At 40.3% G+C, this 22,567-nt stretch overlaps 1 protein-coding gene and 2 long non-coding RNA genes across 6 annotated transcripts; 2 read left to right on the top strand and 1 right to left on the bottom strand.

Annotated features, from left to right (window-relative positions):
* Positions 1-541: 541 nt before the first annotated feature.
* On the bottom strand, positions 542-4,013 carry LOC112229255. 2 transcript variants are annotated; one of them, XR_006080542.1, is made up of 4 exons: positions 3,869-4,013; positions 2,209-2,298; positions 1,641-1,790; positions 542-1,383 (listed from the first exon to the last, which is right to left on the bottom strand). It is a non-coding gene; the product is annotated as an uncharacterized LOC112229255 (long non-coding RNA). The 2 variants fall into 2 exon arrangements; XR_002950152.2 differs by lacking the exon at positions 3,869-4,013 and having other exon boundaries at positions 2,209-2,453.
* LOC112229544 (cilia- and flagella-associated protein 69) lies at positions 3,969-12,077 on the top strand. 3 transcript variants are annotated; one of them, XM_024395439.2, is made up of 23 exons: positions 3,969-4,426; positions 4,558-4,617; positions 4,744-4,809; positions 5,170-5,279; positions 5,365-5,441; positions 5,526-5,624; positions 5,825-5,977; positions 6,314-6,491; positions 6,657-6,780; positions 6,890-6,938; positions 7,097-7,218; positions 7,385-7,616; positions 7,895-8,059; positions 8,186-8,301; positions 8,749-8,867; positions 8,959-9,040; positions 9,137-9,329; positions 9,543-9,683; positions 10,437-10,513; positions 10,709-10,906; positions 11,031-11,117; positions 11,215-11,319; positions 11,687-12,077. In XM_024395439.2, the coding sequence occupies exons 1-23, from the start codon at positions 4,289-4,291 to the stop codon at positions 11,858-11,860; spliced, it is 2,865 nt and encodes a 954-aa protein (XP_024251207.1). In that variant the 5' UTR covers positions 3,969-4,288; the 3' UTR covers positions 11,861-12,077. The 3 variants fall into 3 exon arrangements, with proteins under 3 accessions (XP_024251207.1, XP_024251206.1, XP_042166327.1); XM_024395438.2 differs by having other exon boundaries at positions 5,526-5,702; XM_042310393.1 differs by lacking the exons at positions 3,969-4,426; positions 4,558-4,617; positions 4,744-4,809 and having other exon boundaries at positions 5,381-5,441; positions 5,526-5,702.
* A 2,384-nt stretch (positions 12,078-14,461) lies between these two features.
* LOC112229256 lies at positions 14,462-19,605 on the top strand. Its single transcript, XR_002950153.1, has 3 exons — positions 14,462-14,676; positions 17,829-17,914; positions 18,684-19,605. It is a non-coding gene; the product is annotated as an uncharacterized LOC112229256 (long non-coding RNA).
* The last annotated feature ends 2,962 nt before the right edge of the window (positions 19,606-22,567 follow it).

Raw genomic sequence — 22,567 nt, 5'->3', positions numbered from 1 at the left:
AAAGAACAACCAGGCATCCTCTACTGACGGGATGAGGTCAATATCCTCCCAGGATACCCGGGCCAGGTCGATTTAGAAAGGCTTGCTCACAGAAGTGTTTTAGGGACTTTGACAGTGATGGGGGGTGTTCTTTTGACCACGGAGCCATGACGGATGCATGCAATGAGGCAGTGTTCGCTGAGATCCTGATTGAAAACAGCAGAGGTGTATTTTGAGGGCAAGTTGGTCAGGATAATATCTATGAGGTTTCCCATTTTTACGAATTTAGGGTTGTACCTGGCGGGTTCCTTGATAATTTGTTTGAGATTGAGGGCATCTAGTTTAGATTGTAGGACGGCCGAGGTGTTAAGCATATCCCAGTTTAGGTCACCCAACAGAACGAACTCTGAAGATAGACTGGGGGCAATCAATTCACATATGGTGTCCAGGGCACAGCTGGGAGCTGAGGGGGGTCTATAAAAGGCAGCAACAGGGAGAGACTTATTTCTGGAGAGATTCATTTTTAAAATTAGAAGCTCTAACTGTTTGGGCATCGACCTGGAAAGTATGACAGAACTTTGCAGGCTATCTCTGCAGTAGATTGCAACGCATTCCCCTTTGGCAGTTCTATCTTGGTCATTTAAAGTATATTCAGGCCCAGTTTTGTTCTGAAAACAGAAATTATAATTCATTAATTCATCATTATAAAACACAAGTGCTACTGCAAAAGTACTTATTTATCCATTTAAGTTGTCAACTTTTATTACTTAACAGTTAAGCGCTCATTGTACCAACACATTGGAACTTTGAAAGCTATTGATGATGTGTGCACGACATTGGCATGCACCTCACTAAATAGTTATTGACAAACAATCCACATATAACAGAAATACTGTATGTCCATTTGTACATCAAAATTAATTGTTTGGCAGCGCAAGTATGCTTCTAATCTTAATTTCTTATTACAGTGATCTCCAACTAAACCAACACGAGGTGTCCCACTGGGCACAGACGTCAGTTCCATGTCTAGTTGTCAACTAACGTGAAATCAACAAAACATTTCGTAATGTCATTACATTTAGGTTAAAAGCTGGGTAAGAAAATTATGAAATTCCCTTGTGTTAATTTGTGCAAATCCAATCAGTTTTCCACATTGATTCAATGTCCATAACATTGCCGCATTACAAACAGCATTGGTCATCTCTGCTCACACATGAGGTACAGTACACACTGGTTGTAAACACCACTTAAAAGCGTAGTGACTCAGTTGAGTAAGGAACTGAAGCGTTGCTCTGTACGACTGAGATGTAGTCATGCTGGTATTGTGTGACTGATTGCTCACAGGTAAGGCGATTTTACTTGCCTCGCGGACACCACTCAAATAGGAATGTTTCTGTTGGTTTCCTGGAGAGAGAAAGACACAAAGAATGAAATGCATTGAAAATCTACTCATGGATATTATCTTTGCTGTGAAGACCTGGGCCTATATCCATGAAGTGTCTCAAGAGTAGGAGTACTGATCCAGGATAGGTTGTGCCTTTTAGAATAAGATTACATGGACTGGTGGAACCTGATCCTAGATTATCAATTCTACTCTGACAAGTCATGAATATGAGCCCTGTGTGTGATACATTGGGGTAGAATGATAAAATGGATCTTACCTCCCCAGCAAAGAACACTTTTCCTTGGACATCTTCAGCGATGATGTCATAGGCCTCCCATTGCCTCTAGTCTTCACAAAGACTTATGACATCTGAGACCACATGTCTGCTCTACCACATCACAAAGTACTTCACTTTCTCTAGGAACTCCTGGCCAAGACAATGGAAAAGTAATGAGGATAAGGTACAAGATAATACAAAAAAAAGTTACATATTGCAGCTTTAACCTTTATTTATCCAGGAAGTCCCATTGAGGATAGGAGACCCCTTTTACAAGGGAGACCTTGAATATCTTGAAAATCTAATGTGTAGTAATGTAATATGTGGAGCAATGTAATGTAGTAGTAATGTCCTCTGTGTAGTAACTAATTTAATGTGTGTAGTAATGTCATCTGTGTAGTAATGCCCTCTGTATAGTAATGTTATGTAATCTGTGTACTAATTTAATCTGTGTAGTACCTAGTACCTAACGTAATCTGTGTAGTAATATAATCTGTGTAGTAATGTAAACTGTGTATTAATGTCACCTGCGCAATATTCTCTTCCTAGTAGAGGGTTATTCCATTACCTGCTCCTTGAAGACTTCACGCAGGACCTTCATGCACTGACCAGCAACATATTTGTGGCCAAAGTAGTCTGCACCTTGGATCTTCTCGTCCTAAAAGCGGTATGGGAATGGCAATTTGCGGATTACGTGTGTCAAGACACCGTTTTTGGTGACAGGATAAACCAGTTTCTTTTAAATCAAATCAAATGTATTTATATAGCCCTTCTTACATCAGCTGATATCTCAAAGTGCTGTACAGAAACCCAGCCTAAAACCCCAAACGGCAAGCAATGCAGGTGTAGAAGCACGGTGGCTAGGAAAAACTCCCGAAGCCTGGTTATGTGGGGTGGAGATTATAACAGAACATGGCCAAGATGTTCAAATGTTCATAAATGACCAGCATGGTCAAATAATAATAATCACATTAGTTGTCGAGGGTGCAGCAAGTCAGCACCTCAGGAGTAAATGTCAGTTGCCTTTTCATAGCCGATCAATAAGAGTATCTCTACCGCTCCTGCTGTCTCTAGAGAGTTGAAAACAGCAGGTCTGGGACAGGTAGCACGTCCGGTGAACAGGTCAGGGTTCCATAGCCGCAGGAAGAACAGTTGACACTGGAGCAGCAGCACGGCCAGGTAGACTGGGGACAGCAAGGCGTCATCATGCCAGGTAGTCCTGGCAATCAGTTGCTAGTGTTTTAAATCAATCGGGTGATCTGGATACACTCATTGTGAAGAAGGTGGATTTTTGTGGCATTTATAGCCACAGTGATTAATTGTACAGCACAATTGTCTAAGAAGTCAAAACCTGGATATCATTATATCTGCAACTGAGACGTTTTTGGGGCTCCAGGACTTCACTGCAGAAACACTACAAGGACTTTTGTTGCTAGGAAATGTCACTTTTTTTTTTTACAGAAAAGCAGGTTCATTTTGTTGTTTTTTTCTTTCTTTTTTTTGGTAGTTAGTTTGATCTTTTATTTTTACCCAAATGTTTTATTTTTGCGGACGGATCCTTATTACCCACCCGCACAGTTGGTGGCCGACTGTACATTTGATTGTTACGCCATTATACCATCGAAGTAGAAGAAGAAGCTGCTCACTGGCTTGCAGTGGAAGAAGATGGAACGAGATGGATTTTGGCCGAGATTCTGCACATTTTCTCATCGATTAAACATTTGTTCTCAATATAATCTGTTATGAACAGAGTGGACTAAGTTTTGTCGACTTTACCCTTTGCAAAATAAAATAAAAAACGCGTTGTTTAGAACGAGTGCAAAGGCGAATTGAGTTATTGCACAAGAGCACTTCACAAAGGAGGCGTTCCCCAATGGCAATATGCCAATAGGATCTCCGCTAGCTCGTGCTTGGCTCTGCCCATTATGACTAATTTGTTCCCATTGGAAACGACAGGCTATGGTCAATATTGGTTTAGTTATACAAATCTTTGGTATTACAGGCTGGGCACATCAATCCTAGATGATAGTGCAGATCTAGCGGCTACTATCGTCTTTAATATGAAAACACAGGGACATTATAGCACTGAACAATGAGGTTTAGTTATAAAACATATTTAATGATTGTAATAGAGATTGCCAACATGAAGCTAACCTGCTGCCCAATTGATCATTAATCAGCTGTCCACAACTAACAGATGCGTGCAATTTGGATATATACGCACTAACCTGCATCTGTCAGCATGGCAGACTGTGCTCTTTTTCCGATTCAGAGTGTATTAATTTGTTTGATAACACTTCATTCTTACAATTGTCTCAATCTGCCTTTGTTGTCGTTATTCTGCCAATGAAATAATAGCGAATGCTGTCACCAAAACCCCACTTCCGGTGTGTCAGAACGGGAAAAGTAGGCGTTTCGAGATGTGCTATTTTCTGTTTGTGGTAGTAGGGAGATAACCATAGTAACGGATACAAGCTCACATAGGTAGGTCTGAGGCCAACACAGAAGTCGGTGTTTTTGTGAGGCATCGACTATAGTTATTTTCTTCCATGTATTTGTAATATTTGTTATGTCAACTAACTGAAACATTTCAGTTGTACACGCGGAACTCTGTAAAGCAGGTATTTTTTTGCACAAACGCGTTTGCAATGCTTGCATCGGAGGCTGCAATGACTAAAAGTTATTTGACAACTTCAACTGGATCGAAAGCCAAAGTGCATCGAAGAAAACATGCGATCCCAGTTATCAAACATATAGCAAAAGACAATGATCAAGAGAAACAGGAGGTAAGTTGTTTATATTTTTCTACTTTGACATGTTTTAAACTACTTTGTCATGCATTTCAAATAAAGGTTCACTTTGTTTTAGGAATCTGGATTCATGTGAATTTATCAAATGCATTCATGTGTTTTTCCAGGTTCTCACTAAACCTATTGAACTCAGTCGTGTGATACATTTTCTTGAGGATCCTTTAGCAGTAAGTGGAAAATATTTGTCAACATAATCATTAAACTATTACTAGGTTAGTAACAAAATCATAAACTAAGCTATTAATTCAATAGAAATGCCAACTGTTAATCAAACATTTCTATCTCTGCTTCAGGCTACTTTGAAAGAGAGACAGATTTTTGCTTTGAAGAAAGTAGTGAAGAGATGTCAAAAAGGCTTTGTATCCTTCTTACCTGACTTTTTCTTGATTTCATTGGGCTGATTGATTATTTTCTTGTTCAGAACTAATTGTGCCAGGGTGTAAACTCTTCTGACTCATATCCCCTAATGATGTTTTGGAAATAGATAAGCCTATGTTGTTAGGCAGTGTCATGTCCTCCGAGTACCAAATGTAGACACATTGAATTCCCTAGATCCCAATTACCAGCTAATTATTTTTGGGTTCACCATTTTTATTGCCCAGAAATAATTATACTTATGAGATATTGTATGTCTCCATGGGGTATTTTTAGACACCATTATTTCCATAGTTAGGCTACTTCTTCACATGCTTATGTGTCCTTAAAATTACATTTTCAAGCTTTTGAAAGAGCTGGCAGATGTTTTTAAGATTTTATATATCTGTGCTGAGAAGTCCAAAGATCATCCTGAATATACTTCAGTGCTATGTGACTTACTGAAGATTTGTCGGTAAGTTGTTGTTGCTTGTTTAATCGGTTGTTCTTGCTTATTCAAACCAAATACAAGCTTACAGACTATAACTTGTATTACTTAGGCTTCCTTTTCTAAAGGAAAAGACCTCTGATGAAGTGACCTACGCACAGACTGTCAAAGAATCATTCTCTCAGATGGGTACGTAACGCATGCAGTACTGCTGTGGTCATACAAGCATCTATGGTCATCCAAAAGTGATACCAATTTATTTTATGTTTGCAGGGTTCCTGATGAGGGTGCCAAACGCTGAAGTGAGGAACCAAATCTGTCACTCTATTATATCTGTGTACAGCTCTGTGACATCAAAACACAGTGTGGATGGTATGGACAGTCTTTCAAAGCCTGCAGCTGCCTTAAAGCCAGCTGTTGCCTCTCACAGATTCTCTAAACAGTCAATGAGTGAGCCATTTTAAATGATATTGAGGTTGTGTTCGTTGTAAGACATTCACCTGTCTGAAATGGTGTACCACTTCACAGAAATATGCTTATTATCTTCTGTTGTAATATCCTATTTTCTGTAGGACTCCACCCTACCAGCCTAGGCTACAGGGTGCAGCTGTTGGAGCAGAGTGGGCTGGCTGAGACTCTGGTCCTGTCCATGGCCCTCCTGGAGAACCAGCCTGCAGTCAAGCTCCAGGTCCTACAGACTCTTCAGATGCTCTCCAGCTCATCTGGTAAATAACAATTCAAACATGAATTGCTATAAAGGACTGGTGAATTAGTTTCTGTATGAATTAGTTTCTGTATGTTTCCCAACTGGCATAGTCTCAGAAATCCCAGACCTAGAGAAAGTCAGAACATTGGTTGTGTGGGACCCTATTTCCCTTTATAGTGCACTACTTTGGATTGGAGCCCTTCATCCTTCATCAGAGAAAGTAGCTCTTGAGATAATGTAGCTCTTTAAAGAAGGACCAATCATAGCAGTAACTTACAGTTTACCTCTGTCAATGTCAAGGAGTCATTCTCTATTTAATCCACCTCATACAGTCACATGTATGTTTTGTACACAGATGTGAACTGTAGCCTAATATTGAAGGCACAGGGGGCACAGCAGATCTGTTTCCATATGAATGAGCCAGACCCTTCAGGGCAAGTCCTGTTCCGCTCCTCGGAGATCCTATGGAACTTGCTGGAGAGAGGTTGCAAAGAGGAGGTTACAGCTCAATTGAGCAACATGGACTGTATTATGTATGTGACTTTTACTTACATTTTTTAAGAGCTCATTCACATTCTGCATGAGTGAGTGCAATAAACAGTACTCACATTGAAAAAGTGTATACAACCATTACACATTAACTGTGTAATATGTGAATGGAAATGAAGTACTAATGATTATTATCGTCTCAAACATAGGGCTCTGAAAGAGGCATTTTTGCACCAGCTGCTGAATGGCTTTCGACATTACGACTTCCAACTCAGGAATGATCTACTGGTGATCACAACTCTCATAGCTGAAAATCCCAAATCTCCACTCATTGTAAGCAAATTCTATTTGTCATCAATTGTCAATAATCATACCACACTTCAAGCATCACATGTTATTGATATTTGTTTGTCTCCTCATCAGTGGTTGTCCTCATTTACAGGAGAGTTTATTTGCCAAGCAGCTCATTCTTTTTGTTACATTTCCAGAACGTAAGCCTCTTTTTTTGCCTCATATATATATATAAATGATGTGTTTGTAAGTAGTGATAATGTTTGATGCATTATAAAGTAAATCTGTTACATATTATCTTCCAAATGAAGTTGAATGGTCATGAACTATTTTGATATTATTTTTCTTTGTATCCAAGTCAAGAGTCACAACCCGTTGGTCCGCAACCTCAAGCTATCCTATAACAATGAAGATTTTGAGATGAAAAGGTTGCTACTAAATCTGGTTGTTGTCATGTCAAAAGACTTATCTGCTCTGCAGGTGAATGAGTATTTTACTTCCGTAATGTGAACGATCGATTAGCTGCATTATTTAATGTTAGTGTGCCATTGATAGTCTGAAAAACATTCCAGAGTACATACAAATTATTCATACTTTCTGATGTGTTATAAACTGTAACTTCATACATGATGTTTGTGTCTACCAGCTGTTCAAAGAGGGCCATGTTGTCCTGGCCCTGCTCCACCTAGTGAAGCCCACTGCTGCTCCTCCTGAAGGCCAGTCAGGGCCACGCAACTGGACCCCTGTCCAGCAGGAGGAGCTGCAACTGCAGGCTCTGGCCACTCTGGCCACTGTAGCTCCACTGATGCTGGATGACTATATGATCTGCCAGGGAAACACCTGCCTTCTGCTGCTGCTGGAGTGGTGCACTGAGCGAGGTGAGGACAGGGGGCACCCTGGGAACTTACCACGAACTTGGACAGGAGTTGAACAGATGTAGTGGTGTGTAGACAACGTTAGTTGCAGATGGACTTCTCCAAAGCAATGTTCTTAATTTCATATATTGGCTTGTATGGTGGGAGTAATAGAGACTGGTACCTCACATTTGTTTGGCCACTTATGATGACTTAGCTATGAATTTAATGGAACTTGAAATTGGTCACTTAGTTTGATCTGCAACTATTGTTTGTATCACATCATTGTTTATGCCCAACAGATGCCTACTTTGGACAGGGCCATAGTTTCCATGGCACTGGAGGGAGGGGCAGTAAGAAGGCTCAGATGCGTTACTGTGTGAGGCTGCTGAGATCCATGGCGTCTCTAGGCAACGAAGCAATCAACCAGGACCTCTTTGATCAAGGAGCCATCAGCCAGCTGCTTGGTAATGACAGGCGGCACCTCCCCTTTTGGAATATTACAGCTATTATGGATATTTATATTTTGATTCCAAATGCAAGCTTCACAAAGTATCTGTGTTTTTCCATAATATTGAGCACAACTTTCCCAGTGATCATTATGCAGATGGAGGGGAGTCCTGAGGAGGAGGACATTATTACCTTGGAGATCAAGGCTGACATTCAGCTGATCCTGTCAGCACTCTGCGAGAACAATCCACACAGAAAGGTAAAACTAAGGTCAAGAACCTTGATTACAGCGGGGACTGTGAAGAGACACACAGAAAGGTACAGACACACGCATATGTGCACAAGCGCTAGCACACGCACTCTACACACACATACATTGTAATATTGTTGTATGGGGGTATTATACATTTTGTATTATAGATATGTAGTGGTGTAATTATGTTATATTGTTTTATCTTTTGTTTTATACGTAATGTAAGTGCCTTAGTGTGTTTGGACCCCAGGAAGAATAGCTGCTGCCTTGGCAGCAGGTAATGGGGATCCCTAATATATACAAATACAGCATCTTCAACGAGGATATTGGAGAATGTGTTACTCACCCTCGTAACAGCAGTTAAAAAGCCTCAATGCACTATGATGTCTTCGCTTTCATTGAATTTAAATGGAGACTAAAATGGGTTTAACTCCATACTATTATATGCCTCAGGAATTGTTTGGATCGGAGGGAGTTGAGATGACGGTGCATTTCCTCAAGATGAGCACTGAGAAGTTCTACAGTGGCCTGGGACACAATAAACTCATCCTCTCCACTGTGGATTGTGTCTGGTCAGTTCAGTTACCAATATATCAGTTTACTTCTTCCATCTGTGACTCTTGTACAGTATGTTCTCATTTGTGGGCTGTTGTTTTACTGTAGGTCCTGTATCGTTGGATGCTACACCACAGAAGATGTGTTTTTGGAAAAAGAAGGCATTTTCCTTCTGCTTGACTTGCTTCATGTAAGTACACTATCTGGTGTGGCATCCTTAGGTGTAGCTCAAGCAGTACTTTTTCTTCTGCACCATGTTGAATTTCTGAACCCATCTTACCTGCAGTCGAGCCCTAGGAACATGCAGAACGTGGTCCTTGGAACCCTGCTGGAGCTGTGTGACAACCCCAAGACGATGTCTCACATCCTGGCCTGGCGAGGGCAGAAGAGCCTGACCACCCCGGGGCTACTCTTACAGCTCTGGAGGCAGGAAGAGGCAGAGCTGGGGGTGAGCAGAGACCTCTATGGAAGGATCTCAGGTGGGTCCATGGTATCATTCAAATTAAGTGGGATTACTGCTGTTAACAATCACACAAGGACAGTGAAATGCTATGCAGTGAGGTCAATACTCTTTGAATAATACAGTAAATGTTGCATCTGTTTCATAATGGAGCTACAGTAACATCCTACTACTAAAACTACTAAAGCTCAAACTTTTTCTTCTTCTTCTTTTTCTTCTGTTTTATGGCTAGATCCCAAGAAGCCTATTCTGTGTTATTACCAAGAGGAGGATGATTCCCAGGTATCACTGCCTGCTAACAGGCCTAGTGCTGCAGTGATGGATGTGTCTGAGAACCTTCGCTCCAAGATCTACTCTGTCTTCTGTAAACTTGGTAAAGGACAATTGACTACTATTTTCAAGGGACAGATTAAATCAAATCAAACTTTATTTGTCACATGTTGCCGAATACAACATGTGTAGACCTTACCGTGAAATGCTTACTTAAAAGCCCTTAACCAACAGTGCAGTTCAAGAAGAGTTCATTAAGAAAATATTTACCAAATAAAGTAAAAAGTAACACAATAAAATAACAATAATGAGGCTATATACAGGGGGTACTGAGTCAGTATGCGGGGGTACAGGTTAGTCGGGGTAATTTGTACATGTAGGTAGGGGTGAGGGATGTGCATAGATAATAGATAGTGAGTAGCAGCAGTGTACAAAACAAATGGAGAGAAGGGGGTGTCAATGTAAATAGTCCGGTGGCCATTTGATTAATTGTTCAGCAGTCTTATGGCTTGGGGTAGAAGCTGTTAAGGAGCCTTTTGGTCTTAGACTTGGCACTCCGGTACCACTTACCGTGCGGTAGCAGAATAAACAGTCTATGACTTGGGTGACTGGAGTCACTGACAATTTTTTGGGCTTTCCTCTGACACCGCCTAGTATACAGGTCCTGGATGGCAGGAAACTTGGCACCAGTGATGTACTGGGCTGTACGCAGTACCCTCTGTAGCACCTTACAGTCCGATGCCGAGCAGTTGCCATACCAACACCCTGAAATGTCGAAATTAACACAAATGTATGCTTTACAGTAATGTGTGTTTGTGAGTTGTTTCCTTGGGTAAAATAATGCTTCTGATTCCAGGTTTTGAAGCCCTGCCTGGATTGTCAACGGAAGATTATATCACCCTAAGCATTGTCACCAGATATCTGGACTTTAAGGTGAACATTTGTGTCCTCTCTTAGCCTATCCTAGAATGTACATTTATAACAGGTCAGTCACACACAAATAAGCTTGATATGATATCTGTATCAGTCAGAACAGTGTCAAACTGACAAAGACAAGAAGAAGAAAAAAAAACATGTCAAATCATGAAGAAAAACCGTTTTATTTTGAACGGTAAACTATCTCAATAGGTTGGCGAGGTGTGGGATGAGATCTCCAAAGAGTTGAGCCTGGAGGGAGTGAGACCAGTCACCCCTGACGAAGAGGCCCTGGATACCATTGCTAAGATGACAGAGGACACAGCCAGGAGAGTCATCACACAGCAGAGCAGCATGCTGGAGCAACGGGACAAGGAGGACGTCAGTGAGGAGAAACGCATGTATACAGAGGTGTGTGTGCGTGCCCGTGCCAGTGACATTATAACAGCTGGGGTCAAATGGCCCCAATGTGTGTAAGGGCTCTAAAATAATTAAGGTCAGACTAAGTTATTCTGTTTATTTCTTAATTTCACAGATAAGTTCCAACTGGAAACAGCAGGAGCTTACAGCCCAGTCTTGGGAGCATTTTGTGGCAAAGACATCAAACTACAAGATTTTAAAGGTTGTCCTATGTCCGCCTCAAGCAATGAATCTTCCTTTGAAAGTGCTATTTGTAGGGAAGACTTTGTGATTGATTACTTTATCAATTTCTATTTCAGGAGACAAAAGAGCATCAGGAGAGATCTATTGACTCATCCAGACCTAAATCAAAGCATAAGGAAACTATATTCCATCCTACACAGATTCATGGCTTACAAATTACAGTAAGTCATTGTGATGCAGATATTGTACTGTACTATATTGATAATTATAAACTGGGTGCTTCAAGCCCTGAATGCTGATTGGCTAAAAGCCGTGGTATATCAAAGGTAGACCACTGGTATGACAAAACGTTTATATTTACTGCTCTAATTACATTGGTAACCCGTTTATAATAGCAATAAGGCACCTCGGGGGTTTGTGGTATATTGCCAATATACCACGACCTACGACACTCCGCATTGCATCTTGTCTTAAGAACAGCCCTTAGCCGTGCTATATTGGCCATATACCATGATCCCCTGTTTCCATGCTTGATCTGTTGCTCTGATTTCCCCACCGCCTTAAAACAATTGTGTGTGTGTGTTTCAGAATTTCTGTGGGCGGTTGATGACTGTAGAGAGCACTCCAGCCCACCTGACAGGAGGGCCCCTGGCCAATACAGAGCTGGCACTGGAGAGGGTGCCCATCCAGGGTGGAGCCCTTAGGAAACTCCCCACTGCCACTGAGGACCCAGAGTATTTCAACACAGTTTCAGTCAAATAAATACCCCACCTCCTCTTATAGCTTTGCTCAGTGTTTGTTCACTATTTACTACAGGTCTCCATGTACAATTTGGTGTGTTAGCTTCAGAGTGAACACAGACAGGAATTCATCAATCCAGCATAAACAACCAAAATTAGACTACTAGTATCTACTAGGAACAGATATTAATGGATGGATTAAACAGATTTGAAATTATTAAAATTGTGCTGCAACTGAATTTTGTCATTGTGCCTAGGACTGATTTTTTTTGTGTGTGGAATTTATCAATATTTAAATATTGATGTAGCAATTGACAGAATTCACAATCATTTGTGAGGACTCGCCTCATTTTGACCTTCAGTGCACAAGGTGTTTCATTTGTGATGTCAGAGATACATTTTATGATGAATATTCTACTTGGTGCTCACATGCTTCGTGATGGTATAAACTATTTTGTGATGTGATTAGCAGTTTACATCAAGACCAGTATGTTACCAGCATCTGCTTTTGGCAATAATGTTTCAATTTACTGAGTGTGCAGGCTGACGGATGAAGTCATTTAGGAGGCCACAATCAGCATCCTGTAGTCTACCTCCCCCTCCCAATTGACTGCCTTTTGTGGCCAAACTGAACATGACTACACATGTTTGTATTCTGCAGACTATAGACAAAGACCCATACTAAACAAGGCAACTAGTGTGTCAAGATGGGGAAGATGGCGCTTTCCTGCTTTCCTTTGGTTTGAAAATATTGTTTCCATAAAGGAAATGTCTTTGGTTGTGCTGTGGTCAGGCCACTAGTTCTGGATGTGTTGGATGAAGATACATTTTTTTCCCCACATAATGAAAGGTTATATACCACTTTCCAGTACACAACACACTGACGTCATGCACAGATGCGTGTGACTTTTGGCGGCAGTGAGAAGGCCTTTGCCATCATACTCCCATTCAACAAAGCCTAGATTTATGTTTTTAGTACTTCTGAGCAAAATCACTTTTTTGGGGTTGTCATACGCTTACAATAATGTTTTGATTCTTGCTTGAACAGTCGCAAAGATTATATTTGGTTGTGATCTTTGCAAAATAACTATTTTGGATGCAACAGTTGTTAGCTATAATGCTAATGCTCATTGATATAGGCTGTAGCAAAAGCCAAAGAGAAATTTTACTGGTTGAAGTGTTTTTTTTATATATATATAATGCAGTTGATTTGCGATGATGACATAAACATTATTAAGCATGACATTTATACAAGCCTTAAAATCAAATTATAATTCAAAAGTAGTGTGAAATGCACCCACAAGCAACATGTAAATAGAGCCTTTTTTTGCTAGAGTTGTATAAGAACTCCCCCTTGTCCTGCCACCAACTTGCACGCATCACCATTTGCAGCAATGTTTGCAAACAGAAAGAGGTCTAACTTGGCGGGGCTCTGTGATGAAGCCATCGCACTCTCCCACCGTTGTAAAAAAATATTTTGGAAGCTATATAAATGCATTTACTAATAAATGTAATTTTATCCTTGAAACATTTAATTTAAATACTGCCGAATTCCATTCATTCCTATGGAGGACTGCTCCAACTGGGGAGTACCAATATGTCGGTGACTTCAAAGCCTCTCAATGGCAATTAAATAGCATCAGCAATCCAGGGTTTATATACATCATCGAGCAAGTAGTGTCCAACCACACCAGACACGATCAGGACACACAGGTTTAAATATCAAAACAAACTCTGAACCAATTATATTAATTTGGGGACAGGTCAAAAAACATTAAACATTTACGGTCATTTAGCTAGCTAGCTTGCTGTTGCTAGCTAATTTGTCCTGGGATATAAACATTGGGTTGTTATTTTGCCTGAAATGCACAAGGTCCTCTACTCCGACAATTAATCCACAGATAAAACAGTAAACCAAGTTTGTTTCTAATCTCTCCTCCTTCAAGCTTCTTCTTCTTTGGACTTTATATGGCGGTTGGCAACCAACTTTAAGGTGCATTCCCACAACCACCTGGACTGGAGTGTGGACCTCAGTTCATCTTTCAATCACTCACATGGGCATATGCTCCTAAAAACCAATGATAAGATGCCACATGGGTATATACTCCTAAAAAGCAATGAGGAGATGGGAGAGGCAGGACTTACAGTGCTTCGAGCATCACAAAAATGACAAAGTTCTATTTTAGCGCATGGCTATGCATGCTTGTTGATGCTCGCAGGCAGTGTGGGTGCAATGATTGAATAAACATGTATGTGTACATTTATTTTGCAACGCTCTCACACACGACCGAGTGGTGTGGTCAGTATGTAACTTTAGAACCAAGCCTTCAGACAATAATTTGAACATATACAATGCAAGAAGTCTTCCAGAAATGTCAGATATGTTCTCATAATTAGAACTCATTATAAGACTTCCTGCTGGGATCATTGACTGCTTCTTGTAGTGGATGCTATTGGAAAGGGTCCTGTTTTGGTGAGTCCGAAGTGTTACATAACACCCCTGCAGCGTGTTAACACACATGTTTCTTCAAGCGTGGACCATGCTGCACAGAAGCACACTCCCCTCTCCTCATCCTCCCATTTTTGGACTGGATGACAAAACCATATCTGACAGGCTGAGGCTTTTATGCGAGAGAGTGTGTCTATGCGTGTGTGTGTGTGTCTGTCTGTGCGAGACTGTGTCTGTGTGTTCAGCTTGAGTCTATTGAGCCAATTGGATGGGACTGGGGTTTACAAAGACCAGGGGCACATAGGAGCTTCCTCAGTATCACAGGCTTTCACTTTCTTCTAGTGTTTCGGATGGTGTCTGGGCTGATGCTGCTGCAGGGCTTGGTGAAGGTGAGGATTCACCGGGATTCCTTTGGATCCTGTCCTGGATAATTTCTCTCTCTCTCTCTCTCTCTCTCTCTCTCTCTCTCTCTCTCTCTCTCTCTCTCTCTCTCTCTCTCTCTCTCTCCTCTCTCCGTGAGATTATATTCTACACTTCTCCTAAAATTCAGGGTATTTCGGAAGTTATTTCTCAATTGTGGTATTGGTTTCATATCATGGTTATCACTGGTTTTGTTATTTTGCTGTCATCATGACTTGAAGTTTGCTTGACTCTGGGCCTATAAAAGCTCCAATGGATCATGTCTTTCTCAAATGTTGAATTTGAGTTTGAAATGTAGGACTCATTGGTTTCTCTGTGATGTAAGAATGAGGGCACCATTCAGTGGAAAATTAGATAAAAGAGGCTATGTTGGCAGCTATTGTGTACTTTTGGGCTGCATTTTTTTGTGATTTGCTGGTTAACTCCTGTATTAATTTGCAACATGAATGCAGTCCTTGTTGCAGAACAAATTGCATGGACATGAGATTCTAAAAGTGCATTCTACAGAAGTTTATGCTGGGTATTGTTGCCAAGGAGTTTAGTTCCCTTTTAGCAAAATGTGGTGGTAGGATCCCATGTCTATAGAAATAAATAAAGAGAGTCGCACACTCTACAGTTGAAGTCAGAAGTTTACATGCACCTTAGCCAAATACGTTTAAACTCAGTTATTCACAGTTCCTGACATTTAATCTGAGTAAAAACTCCCTGTTTTAGGTCAGTTAGGCTCACCACTTTAATTTAAGAATGTGAAATGTCAGAATAATAGTAGAGAATGATTTGTTTCAGCTTTTATTTCTTTCATCACATTCCCAGTGAGTCAGAAGTTTACATACACTCAATTAGTTTTTGATAGCATTGCCTTTTAATTGTTTAACTTGGGTCAAACGTTTCGGGTAGCCTTCCAACAAGCTTCCCACAATAAGGTGGGGGAATTTTGGACCATTCCTTCTGACAGAGCTGGTGTAACTGAGTCAGGTTTGTAGGCCTCCATGCTCGCACACGCTTTTTCAGTTCTGCCCACAAATTTTCAACAGGATTGAGGTCAGGGCTTTGTGATGGCCACTCCAATACCTTGACTTTGTTGTCCTTAAGCCATTTTGCCACAACTTTGGAAGTATGCTTGGGGTCATTGTCCATTTGGAAGACCCATTTGCAACCAAGCTTTAACTTCCTGACCGATGTCTTGAGATGTTACTTCAATATATCCACAAAATTTCCCTCCCTCATGATGCCATCTATTTTGTGAAGTGCACCAATCCCTCCTGCAGCAAAGCACCCCCACAACATGATGCTGCCACCCCCATGCTTCATGGTTGGGATGGTGTTCTTCGGCTTGCAAGCCTCCCCCTTTTTCCTCCAAACATAACGATGTTAATTTTGGCCAAACAGTACTATTTTTGTTTCATCAGACCAGAGGACATTTCTACAAATATACGTTCTTTGTCCCCATGTGCAGTTGTAAACCATAGTCTGGCTTTTTTATAGTGGTTTTGGAGCAGTGGCTTCTTCCTTGCTGAGCGGCCTTCAGGTTATGTCGATATAGGACACTTTTTACTGTGGATATAGATACTTTTGTAGCTGTTTCCTCCAGCATCTTCACAAGGTCCTTTGCTGTTGTTCTGGGTTTGATTTGCACTTTTCGCACCAAGGTACGTTCATCTCTGGAGACAGAACGCATCTTCTTTCTGAGCGGTATGATGGCTGCGTGGTCCCATGGTGTTTAAACTTGTGTACTATTGTTTGTACAGTTGAACGTGGTACCTTCAGGCATTTGGAAATTGCTCCCAGGGATGAACCAGACGTGTGGAGGTCTACAATTGTTTTTCTGAGGTCTTGGCTGATTTCTTTTGATTTTCCCATAATGTCAAGCGAAGAGGCAATGAGTTTGAAGATAGGCTTTGAAATACATCCATGGGTACACCAACAATTGACTCAAAAAATGATGTCAATTAGACTATCAGAAGCTTCTAAAGCCATGACATCATGGAATTTTCCAAGCTGTTTAAAGGCACAGTCAACTTAGTGTATGTAAACTTCTGACCCACCGGAATTGTGATACAGTGAATTATACGTGAAATAATCTGTCTGTAAAAAATTGTTGGGAAAATTACTTGTGTCATGCACAAAGTAGATGTCTTAACGACTTACCAAAACTATAGTTTGTTAACAAGAAATTTGTGGAGTGGTTGAAAAACTCGTTTTAATGACTCCAAAGTGTATGTAAACTTCCGACTTCAGTTGTACTGTATATACATAAACTCCCTGTAATTTATTGGGTAAAACACCAAATCTTCGGTAACACTGTGCCTGTCTTATTCAGTGTAATGTCATGAACACTTGAACCAGGTTGTTGACAAACAGTGTAATTAGTGCAACCAATGACATTGTTGAGGGGTCCATCCATCTGACAGGCATATCAAAAAGCGGATTAAACAGCATGATCATTACACAGGTGCACCTTGTGCTGGGGACAATAAAAGGTCACTCTAAAATATGCTATTTTGTCACACAACCCAATGTCACAGATGTCTCAAGTTTTGAAGGAGCGTGCAATTGGCATGCTGACTGCAGGAATGTCCACCAGAGCTGTTGCCAGAGAATTTAATGTTCATTTCTCTACCATAAGCCGCCTCAAGTCGCTTTAGAGAATTTGCTGGTACGTCCAACTGGCCTCACATCAGACTACGTGTAACCACGCCAGCCCAGGACCTCCACATCTGGCTTCTTCACCTGCAAGATAGTCTGATACCAGCCACCCGAACGGCTGAAGCTGAGGAATATTTCTGTCTGGGGAAAAACTCAGTCTGACTGGCTGGTTCGCTGCTGCCCAGTGATGTGAAATCCATTTATATTTTTGTTCATGTAGTACTGTCCTTTGATAAATGTCTCAGAATATCATTCTCGTCCTTATTCGTCTATGTTAACAGTGGAACATATTTTTGATTAGCTTGTTTACCTCCAAGTCTGAGTTTGTGCTTTTGGCTTGATATGGGAAGAGGGCTTGCTTATTGAGTCTTGTATTTAAAACTACATTTTTCATTGTGTTGTCGATGTTTTTCCCTCAGTGTCTATTGAGGACTCTGGTGATTATATTTATATTTTATGTTTTCTCTGCTGGCAGATGCTGGACTAATCTGAGAACTCACAGTTGAAGACATGTTCATTAGACTGGGACGCCTGACCCCTGGATACTTCCGTCTCCTCCAGGTGTGTGTCCTTGTCTATCTAGGGATGATTTTAAACCTTGGTTTGTAGTTTATTTCCTGCAGACACTGTTTGTTTTTAGAGTTTATTTGGAAAGTTGATATATTAGCACAGGGATCCATTGTACTGTCGGCTAGTTGTGATGGATAACAACACAGTGAAAAGTGGACATCAACATTTCATAGTGAACTACAGATGCAGACCTTAAGTGATTATATAATACAACACTTATGACTGCTTTTCTCACTGAAAGAACCAGCTCATATCGTTTGAAGCTTTTGCTGAATTGTACTTTCTTAAATAAAGGATCATTTTGACGTTAGCGTATTATCTTGCATGCCTGCCTCACAGATGTGAATAAAACAATACCAAAGACTTATTCCTATCAGGAAACAGAATTCTGTTACCGTGGTGTGGATCTGTCCTATGAGAGCTGTAAATATGAGAGACATGCATCCTATGTGACACTGTTTCCTGCCTACTGGCTTTATTATCAGTGCCTTTGCTAATGTGTGTGGAAAGAGCACTGTGTGCCCTTAACTCAAATCCTTAATTTCCTTGTTCAAATATTCATAGTGAGTGCCTGTGTAAAGGAAACTTGGACAGTAGGCAACAATAGAACAGGATTGTTTCACAGTTCAAAAACAGTAGGGGCTGTGTGATCTGATGCCAATATAAATTGACCAAACCTTGTGTCTGTCGGGGTGTGTGTGTGTATGTTTGTGTGTTTGTGTGTGTGTATGTGTGCGTGCTCGTTTCTTCCCCCTGGCAGAGACAGGTCTCAGGTGAAGTCCAGATACAGCCGCAGAAAGGATTCATCAACCAGATCGCCATGACGATGGCCATGGTGGGCATGAGTGTGTCCTTCTACAGCGCCCGGCGGATGGCGGAGAAGTTCCATCTGAAAGAGAATGCTCCCTGAACAGTTGGATTGTGTGGCCCCTCAACTGGCCCAGAGAGATGGGGGAGTGAGATGAAGAGAATCCGAGTAGGCTGCAGTGCTGCACTCCATCACCTTGCATTGCAGCGTTTGGCACCTTCACTAGAATTCAGGCCTACTCAAAGCTGCCATGCCAAGATGGTTCTGTGGGCTGAGTGTTTGTTGTTGTTGTTCGAGAGAATGTCTGTGTTTGATGGAAGAGGATGGGTATCAGGAGCGTTTTGTCTTGAGAGTGAGACCATGCAGTCTTTAATAAACAACTGCTGGGTTTGAAATACGTTTATCTTTGTATTATGATAACGGGAAAATGTAAGTGTACTGTGGGGAAATGGAAATGTGAATTACCGGTACTAATGCCCAATAGATTAAAATGACCTAACAACATTTTTACCTAAAGACATTTTTTGGAAGATATGAGGTGATCTACACATATCTGCTTATTTGAAAGATTTCAACATGTAGGCCTAGCATACTTACTTAGGCTCCATACTAGAATGTCTTTGAACATAGTATGAATGCACATCACAAATGCGGGACCCCAGTAAGCGTTTAGTATTTGCTTTAGCGCTTTATCAGTTGAACATGGAGGCCATGATAATACTGTAGCTCTGTGGTTCTGACAGAATCGGTGGTCTCCTCAACGTATGCCTCTTCCAAACTGATTCTTAATGACATTTATATGTATATTTTATTAACAAGTATTTTTAATAGTTAACATTTTTAAATACCAAATAAAACTCATTATTTACTCAAAGAAGGTTCAATGATTTATTTGGCTGTAAAGTACATATACGAAAAATAATTTAATGTAATATAATCACAAAGTCACTGATTTCTTTCTGGGGGTTTTTCTGTTGATAAATGTGTGTATATGTCAGTGGTATGTGACCTATCAAGACTTGAGTATTTGTCATTCAACTCTTTGAAACAGTTATGCAACACCAAAGTGTTGTTGTGAAAATATTTCTAATTCTATGGGGTTATCCATGTGGAAGGTACAGTACACTAGGTTAGGGAGTGATATGGTCACACAGCTGCACTGAATGTATTGGGTGATTCATGTGAAAATAAGCTAAAGGAGGAAAATGTGGTTTTGACACTAGATGAATAAGATATCCCATTCAGGGCTGGAAAATTCCAGAAACGTTCAATACATTCCATTCTTTAATGGAAGCCTCTAAAACATAATCCAGGTAGAATCAGGAATTCCACAGGGTACCTGTGTAGGCCCCTTAATGTTTTCTATCTTTAATAACGACATGCCACTGGCTTTGAGTAAAGTGTGTCTATGAATGCAGACAGGGTTGGGTAGGTTACTTTCTAAATGTAATCCGGTACAGTTACTAGTTACCTGTCAAAAATTGTAATCAGCAACATCATTTTTGGATTACCCAAACTCAGTAATGTAATCTGATTACATTCCGCTACTTTTAGATTATTTTCCCTTGAAGAGGCATTAGAAGAAGACAAAAATGTAAGTTACCAATTGAACAACATCTATTGCATGATAAATCAATGTTAAAGTTTACATGGCCATATGGATGTAAAATTTTACTTAATGGGTTGGTTATGTAGGCTTCTTCTAATCTAACCCATCGCTACAACATATAATAATACTGTTAAAATATATCTTTACATTAAAACTTAAAACCAAAGTCTATCAGAAAGGTTCTCCTGATAGACTCTCCCCCCTTGATCTTCAAGAATAGGACTTGGTAATACGGAAGTGTAGATTAGCCAAATTGTTTTACCTGAGCGTTAATTAATGCTGCATGCTGCATTTACTACAGGCCTATTTTTGACCATTTTGTTGGTGACACTTTGATATCTTGATAATATGCAGCTGTTTAAAGCACAAATCCACAGAAGGAACATTAACAACACCGCCACTCTGTTTTGGTAAAAAGCTGAGGGATGGGCTTGGAGAAATGTAACCAATCTCAGACTAATAGACAGAGCTATGGATGGAAGGAATGACCATCCATGATATGAAAATCATTGTTTTAACCATGTTATAAGGCTTTACAGTGTTTGTTTACATTTACAATGTTTACAAACATTTGAGAAAAACAAGCTTATATTTTGGGTTCTCCTGGAGTGTGACAGTTGAACTAAGCTCGTTAGGCATTTATAAGTTATATTGTTCAAGAATCAATGTATATATATATATATATATATATATATATATATATATATATAATATATATATATATATATAAAAAAAATATATATATATATATAAAATATATATAAAAAAATATATATATATATATATATTAAAAAAAATATATATATATATATATATATACAGTGCCTTGCGAAAGTATTCGGCCCCCTTGAACTTTGCGACCTTTTGCCACATTTCAGGCTTCAAACATAAAGATATAAAACTGTATTTTTTGTTAAGAATCAACAACAAGTGGGACACAATCATGAAGTGGAATGACATTTATTGGATATTTCAAACTTTTTTAACAAATCAAAAACTGAAAAATTGGGCGTGCAAAATTATTCAGCCCCTTTACTTTCAGTGCAGCAAACTCTCTCCAGAAGTTCAGTGAGGAGCTCTGAATGATCCAATGTTGACCTAAATGACTAATGATGATAAATACAATCCACCTGTGTGTAATCAAGTCTCCGTATAAATGCACCTGCACTGTGATAGTCTCAGAGGTCCGTTAAAAGCGCAGAGAGCATCATGAAGAACAAGGAACACACCAGGCAGGTCCGAGATACTGTTGTGAAGAAGTTTAAAGCCGGATTTGGATACAAAAAGATTTCCCAAGCTTTAAACATCCCAAGGAGCACTGTGCAAGCGATAATATTGAAATGGAAGGAGTATCAGACCACTGCAAATCTACCAAGACCTGGCCGTCCCTCTAAACTTTCAGCTCATACAAGGAGAAGACTGATCAGAGATGCAGCCAAGAGGCCCATGATCACTCTGGATGAACTGCAGAGATCTACAGCTGAGGTGGGAGACTCTGTCCATAGGACAACAATCAGTCGTATATTGCACAAATCTGGCCTTTATGGAAGAGTGGCAAGAAGAAAGCCATTTCTTAAAGATATCCATAAAAAGTGTAGTTTAAAGTTTGCCACAAGCCACCTGGGAGACACACCAAACATGTGGAAGAAGGTGCTCTGGTCAGATGAAACCAAAATTGAACTTTTTGGCAACAATGCAAAACATTATGTTTGGCGTAAAAGCAACACCCTGAACACACCATCCCCACTGTCAAACATGGTGGTGGCAGCATCATGGTTTGGGCCTGCTTTTCTTCAGCAGGGACAGGGAAGATGGTTAAAATTGATGGGAAGATGGATGGAGCCAAATACAGGACCATTCTGGAAGAAAACCTGATGGAGTCTGCAAAAGACCTGAGACTGGGACGGAGATTTGTCTTCCAACAAGACAATGATCCAAAACATAAAGCAAAATCTACAATGGAATGGTTCAAAAATAAACATATCCATGTGTTAGAATGGCCAAGTCAAAGTCCAGACCTGAATCCAATCGAGAATCTGTGGAAAGAACTGAAAACTGCTGTTCACAAATGCTCCCCAACCAACCTCACTGAGCTCGAGCTGTTTTGCAAGGAGGAATGGGAAAAAATTTCAGTTTCTCGATGTGCAAAACTGATAGAGACATACCCCAAGCGACTTACAGCTGTAATCACAGCAAAAGGTGGCGCTACAAAGTATTAACTTAAGGG

This window comes from Oncorhynchus tshawytscha, linkage group LG31 (genome assembly GCF_018296145.1).
Source record: "Oncorhynchus tshawytscha isolate Ot180627B linkage group LG31, Otsh_v2.0, whole genome shotgun sequence".
Taxonomy (NCBI): domain Eukaryota; kingdom Metazoa; phylum Chordata; class Actinopteri; order Salmoniformes; family Salmonidae; genus Oncorhynchus; species Oncorhynchus tshawytscha.
Note: the sequence above shows the minus strand (reverse complement) of the source record. Positions and strands in the feature narration are given on the sequence as shown.

Bases quoted from the DNA above. Each gene is read 5' to 3' on its own strand.
- LOC112229544 (XM_024395438.2), top strand. From the start codon at position 4,289: ATGCTTGCATCGGAGGCTGCAATGACTAAAAGTTATTTGACAACTTCA. The intron at 7,219-7,384 runs GTGAATGAGTAT...TGTGTCTACCAG, and splicing joins AAGACTTATCTGCTCTGCAG to CTGTTCAAAGAGGGCCATGT. The intron at 8,060-8,185 runs GTAATGACAGGC...CAACTTTCCCAG, and splicing joins AGCCATCAGCCAGCTGCTTG to TGATCATTATGCAGATGGAG.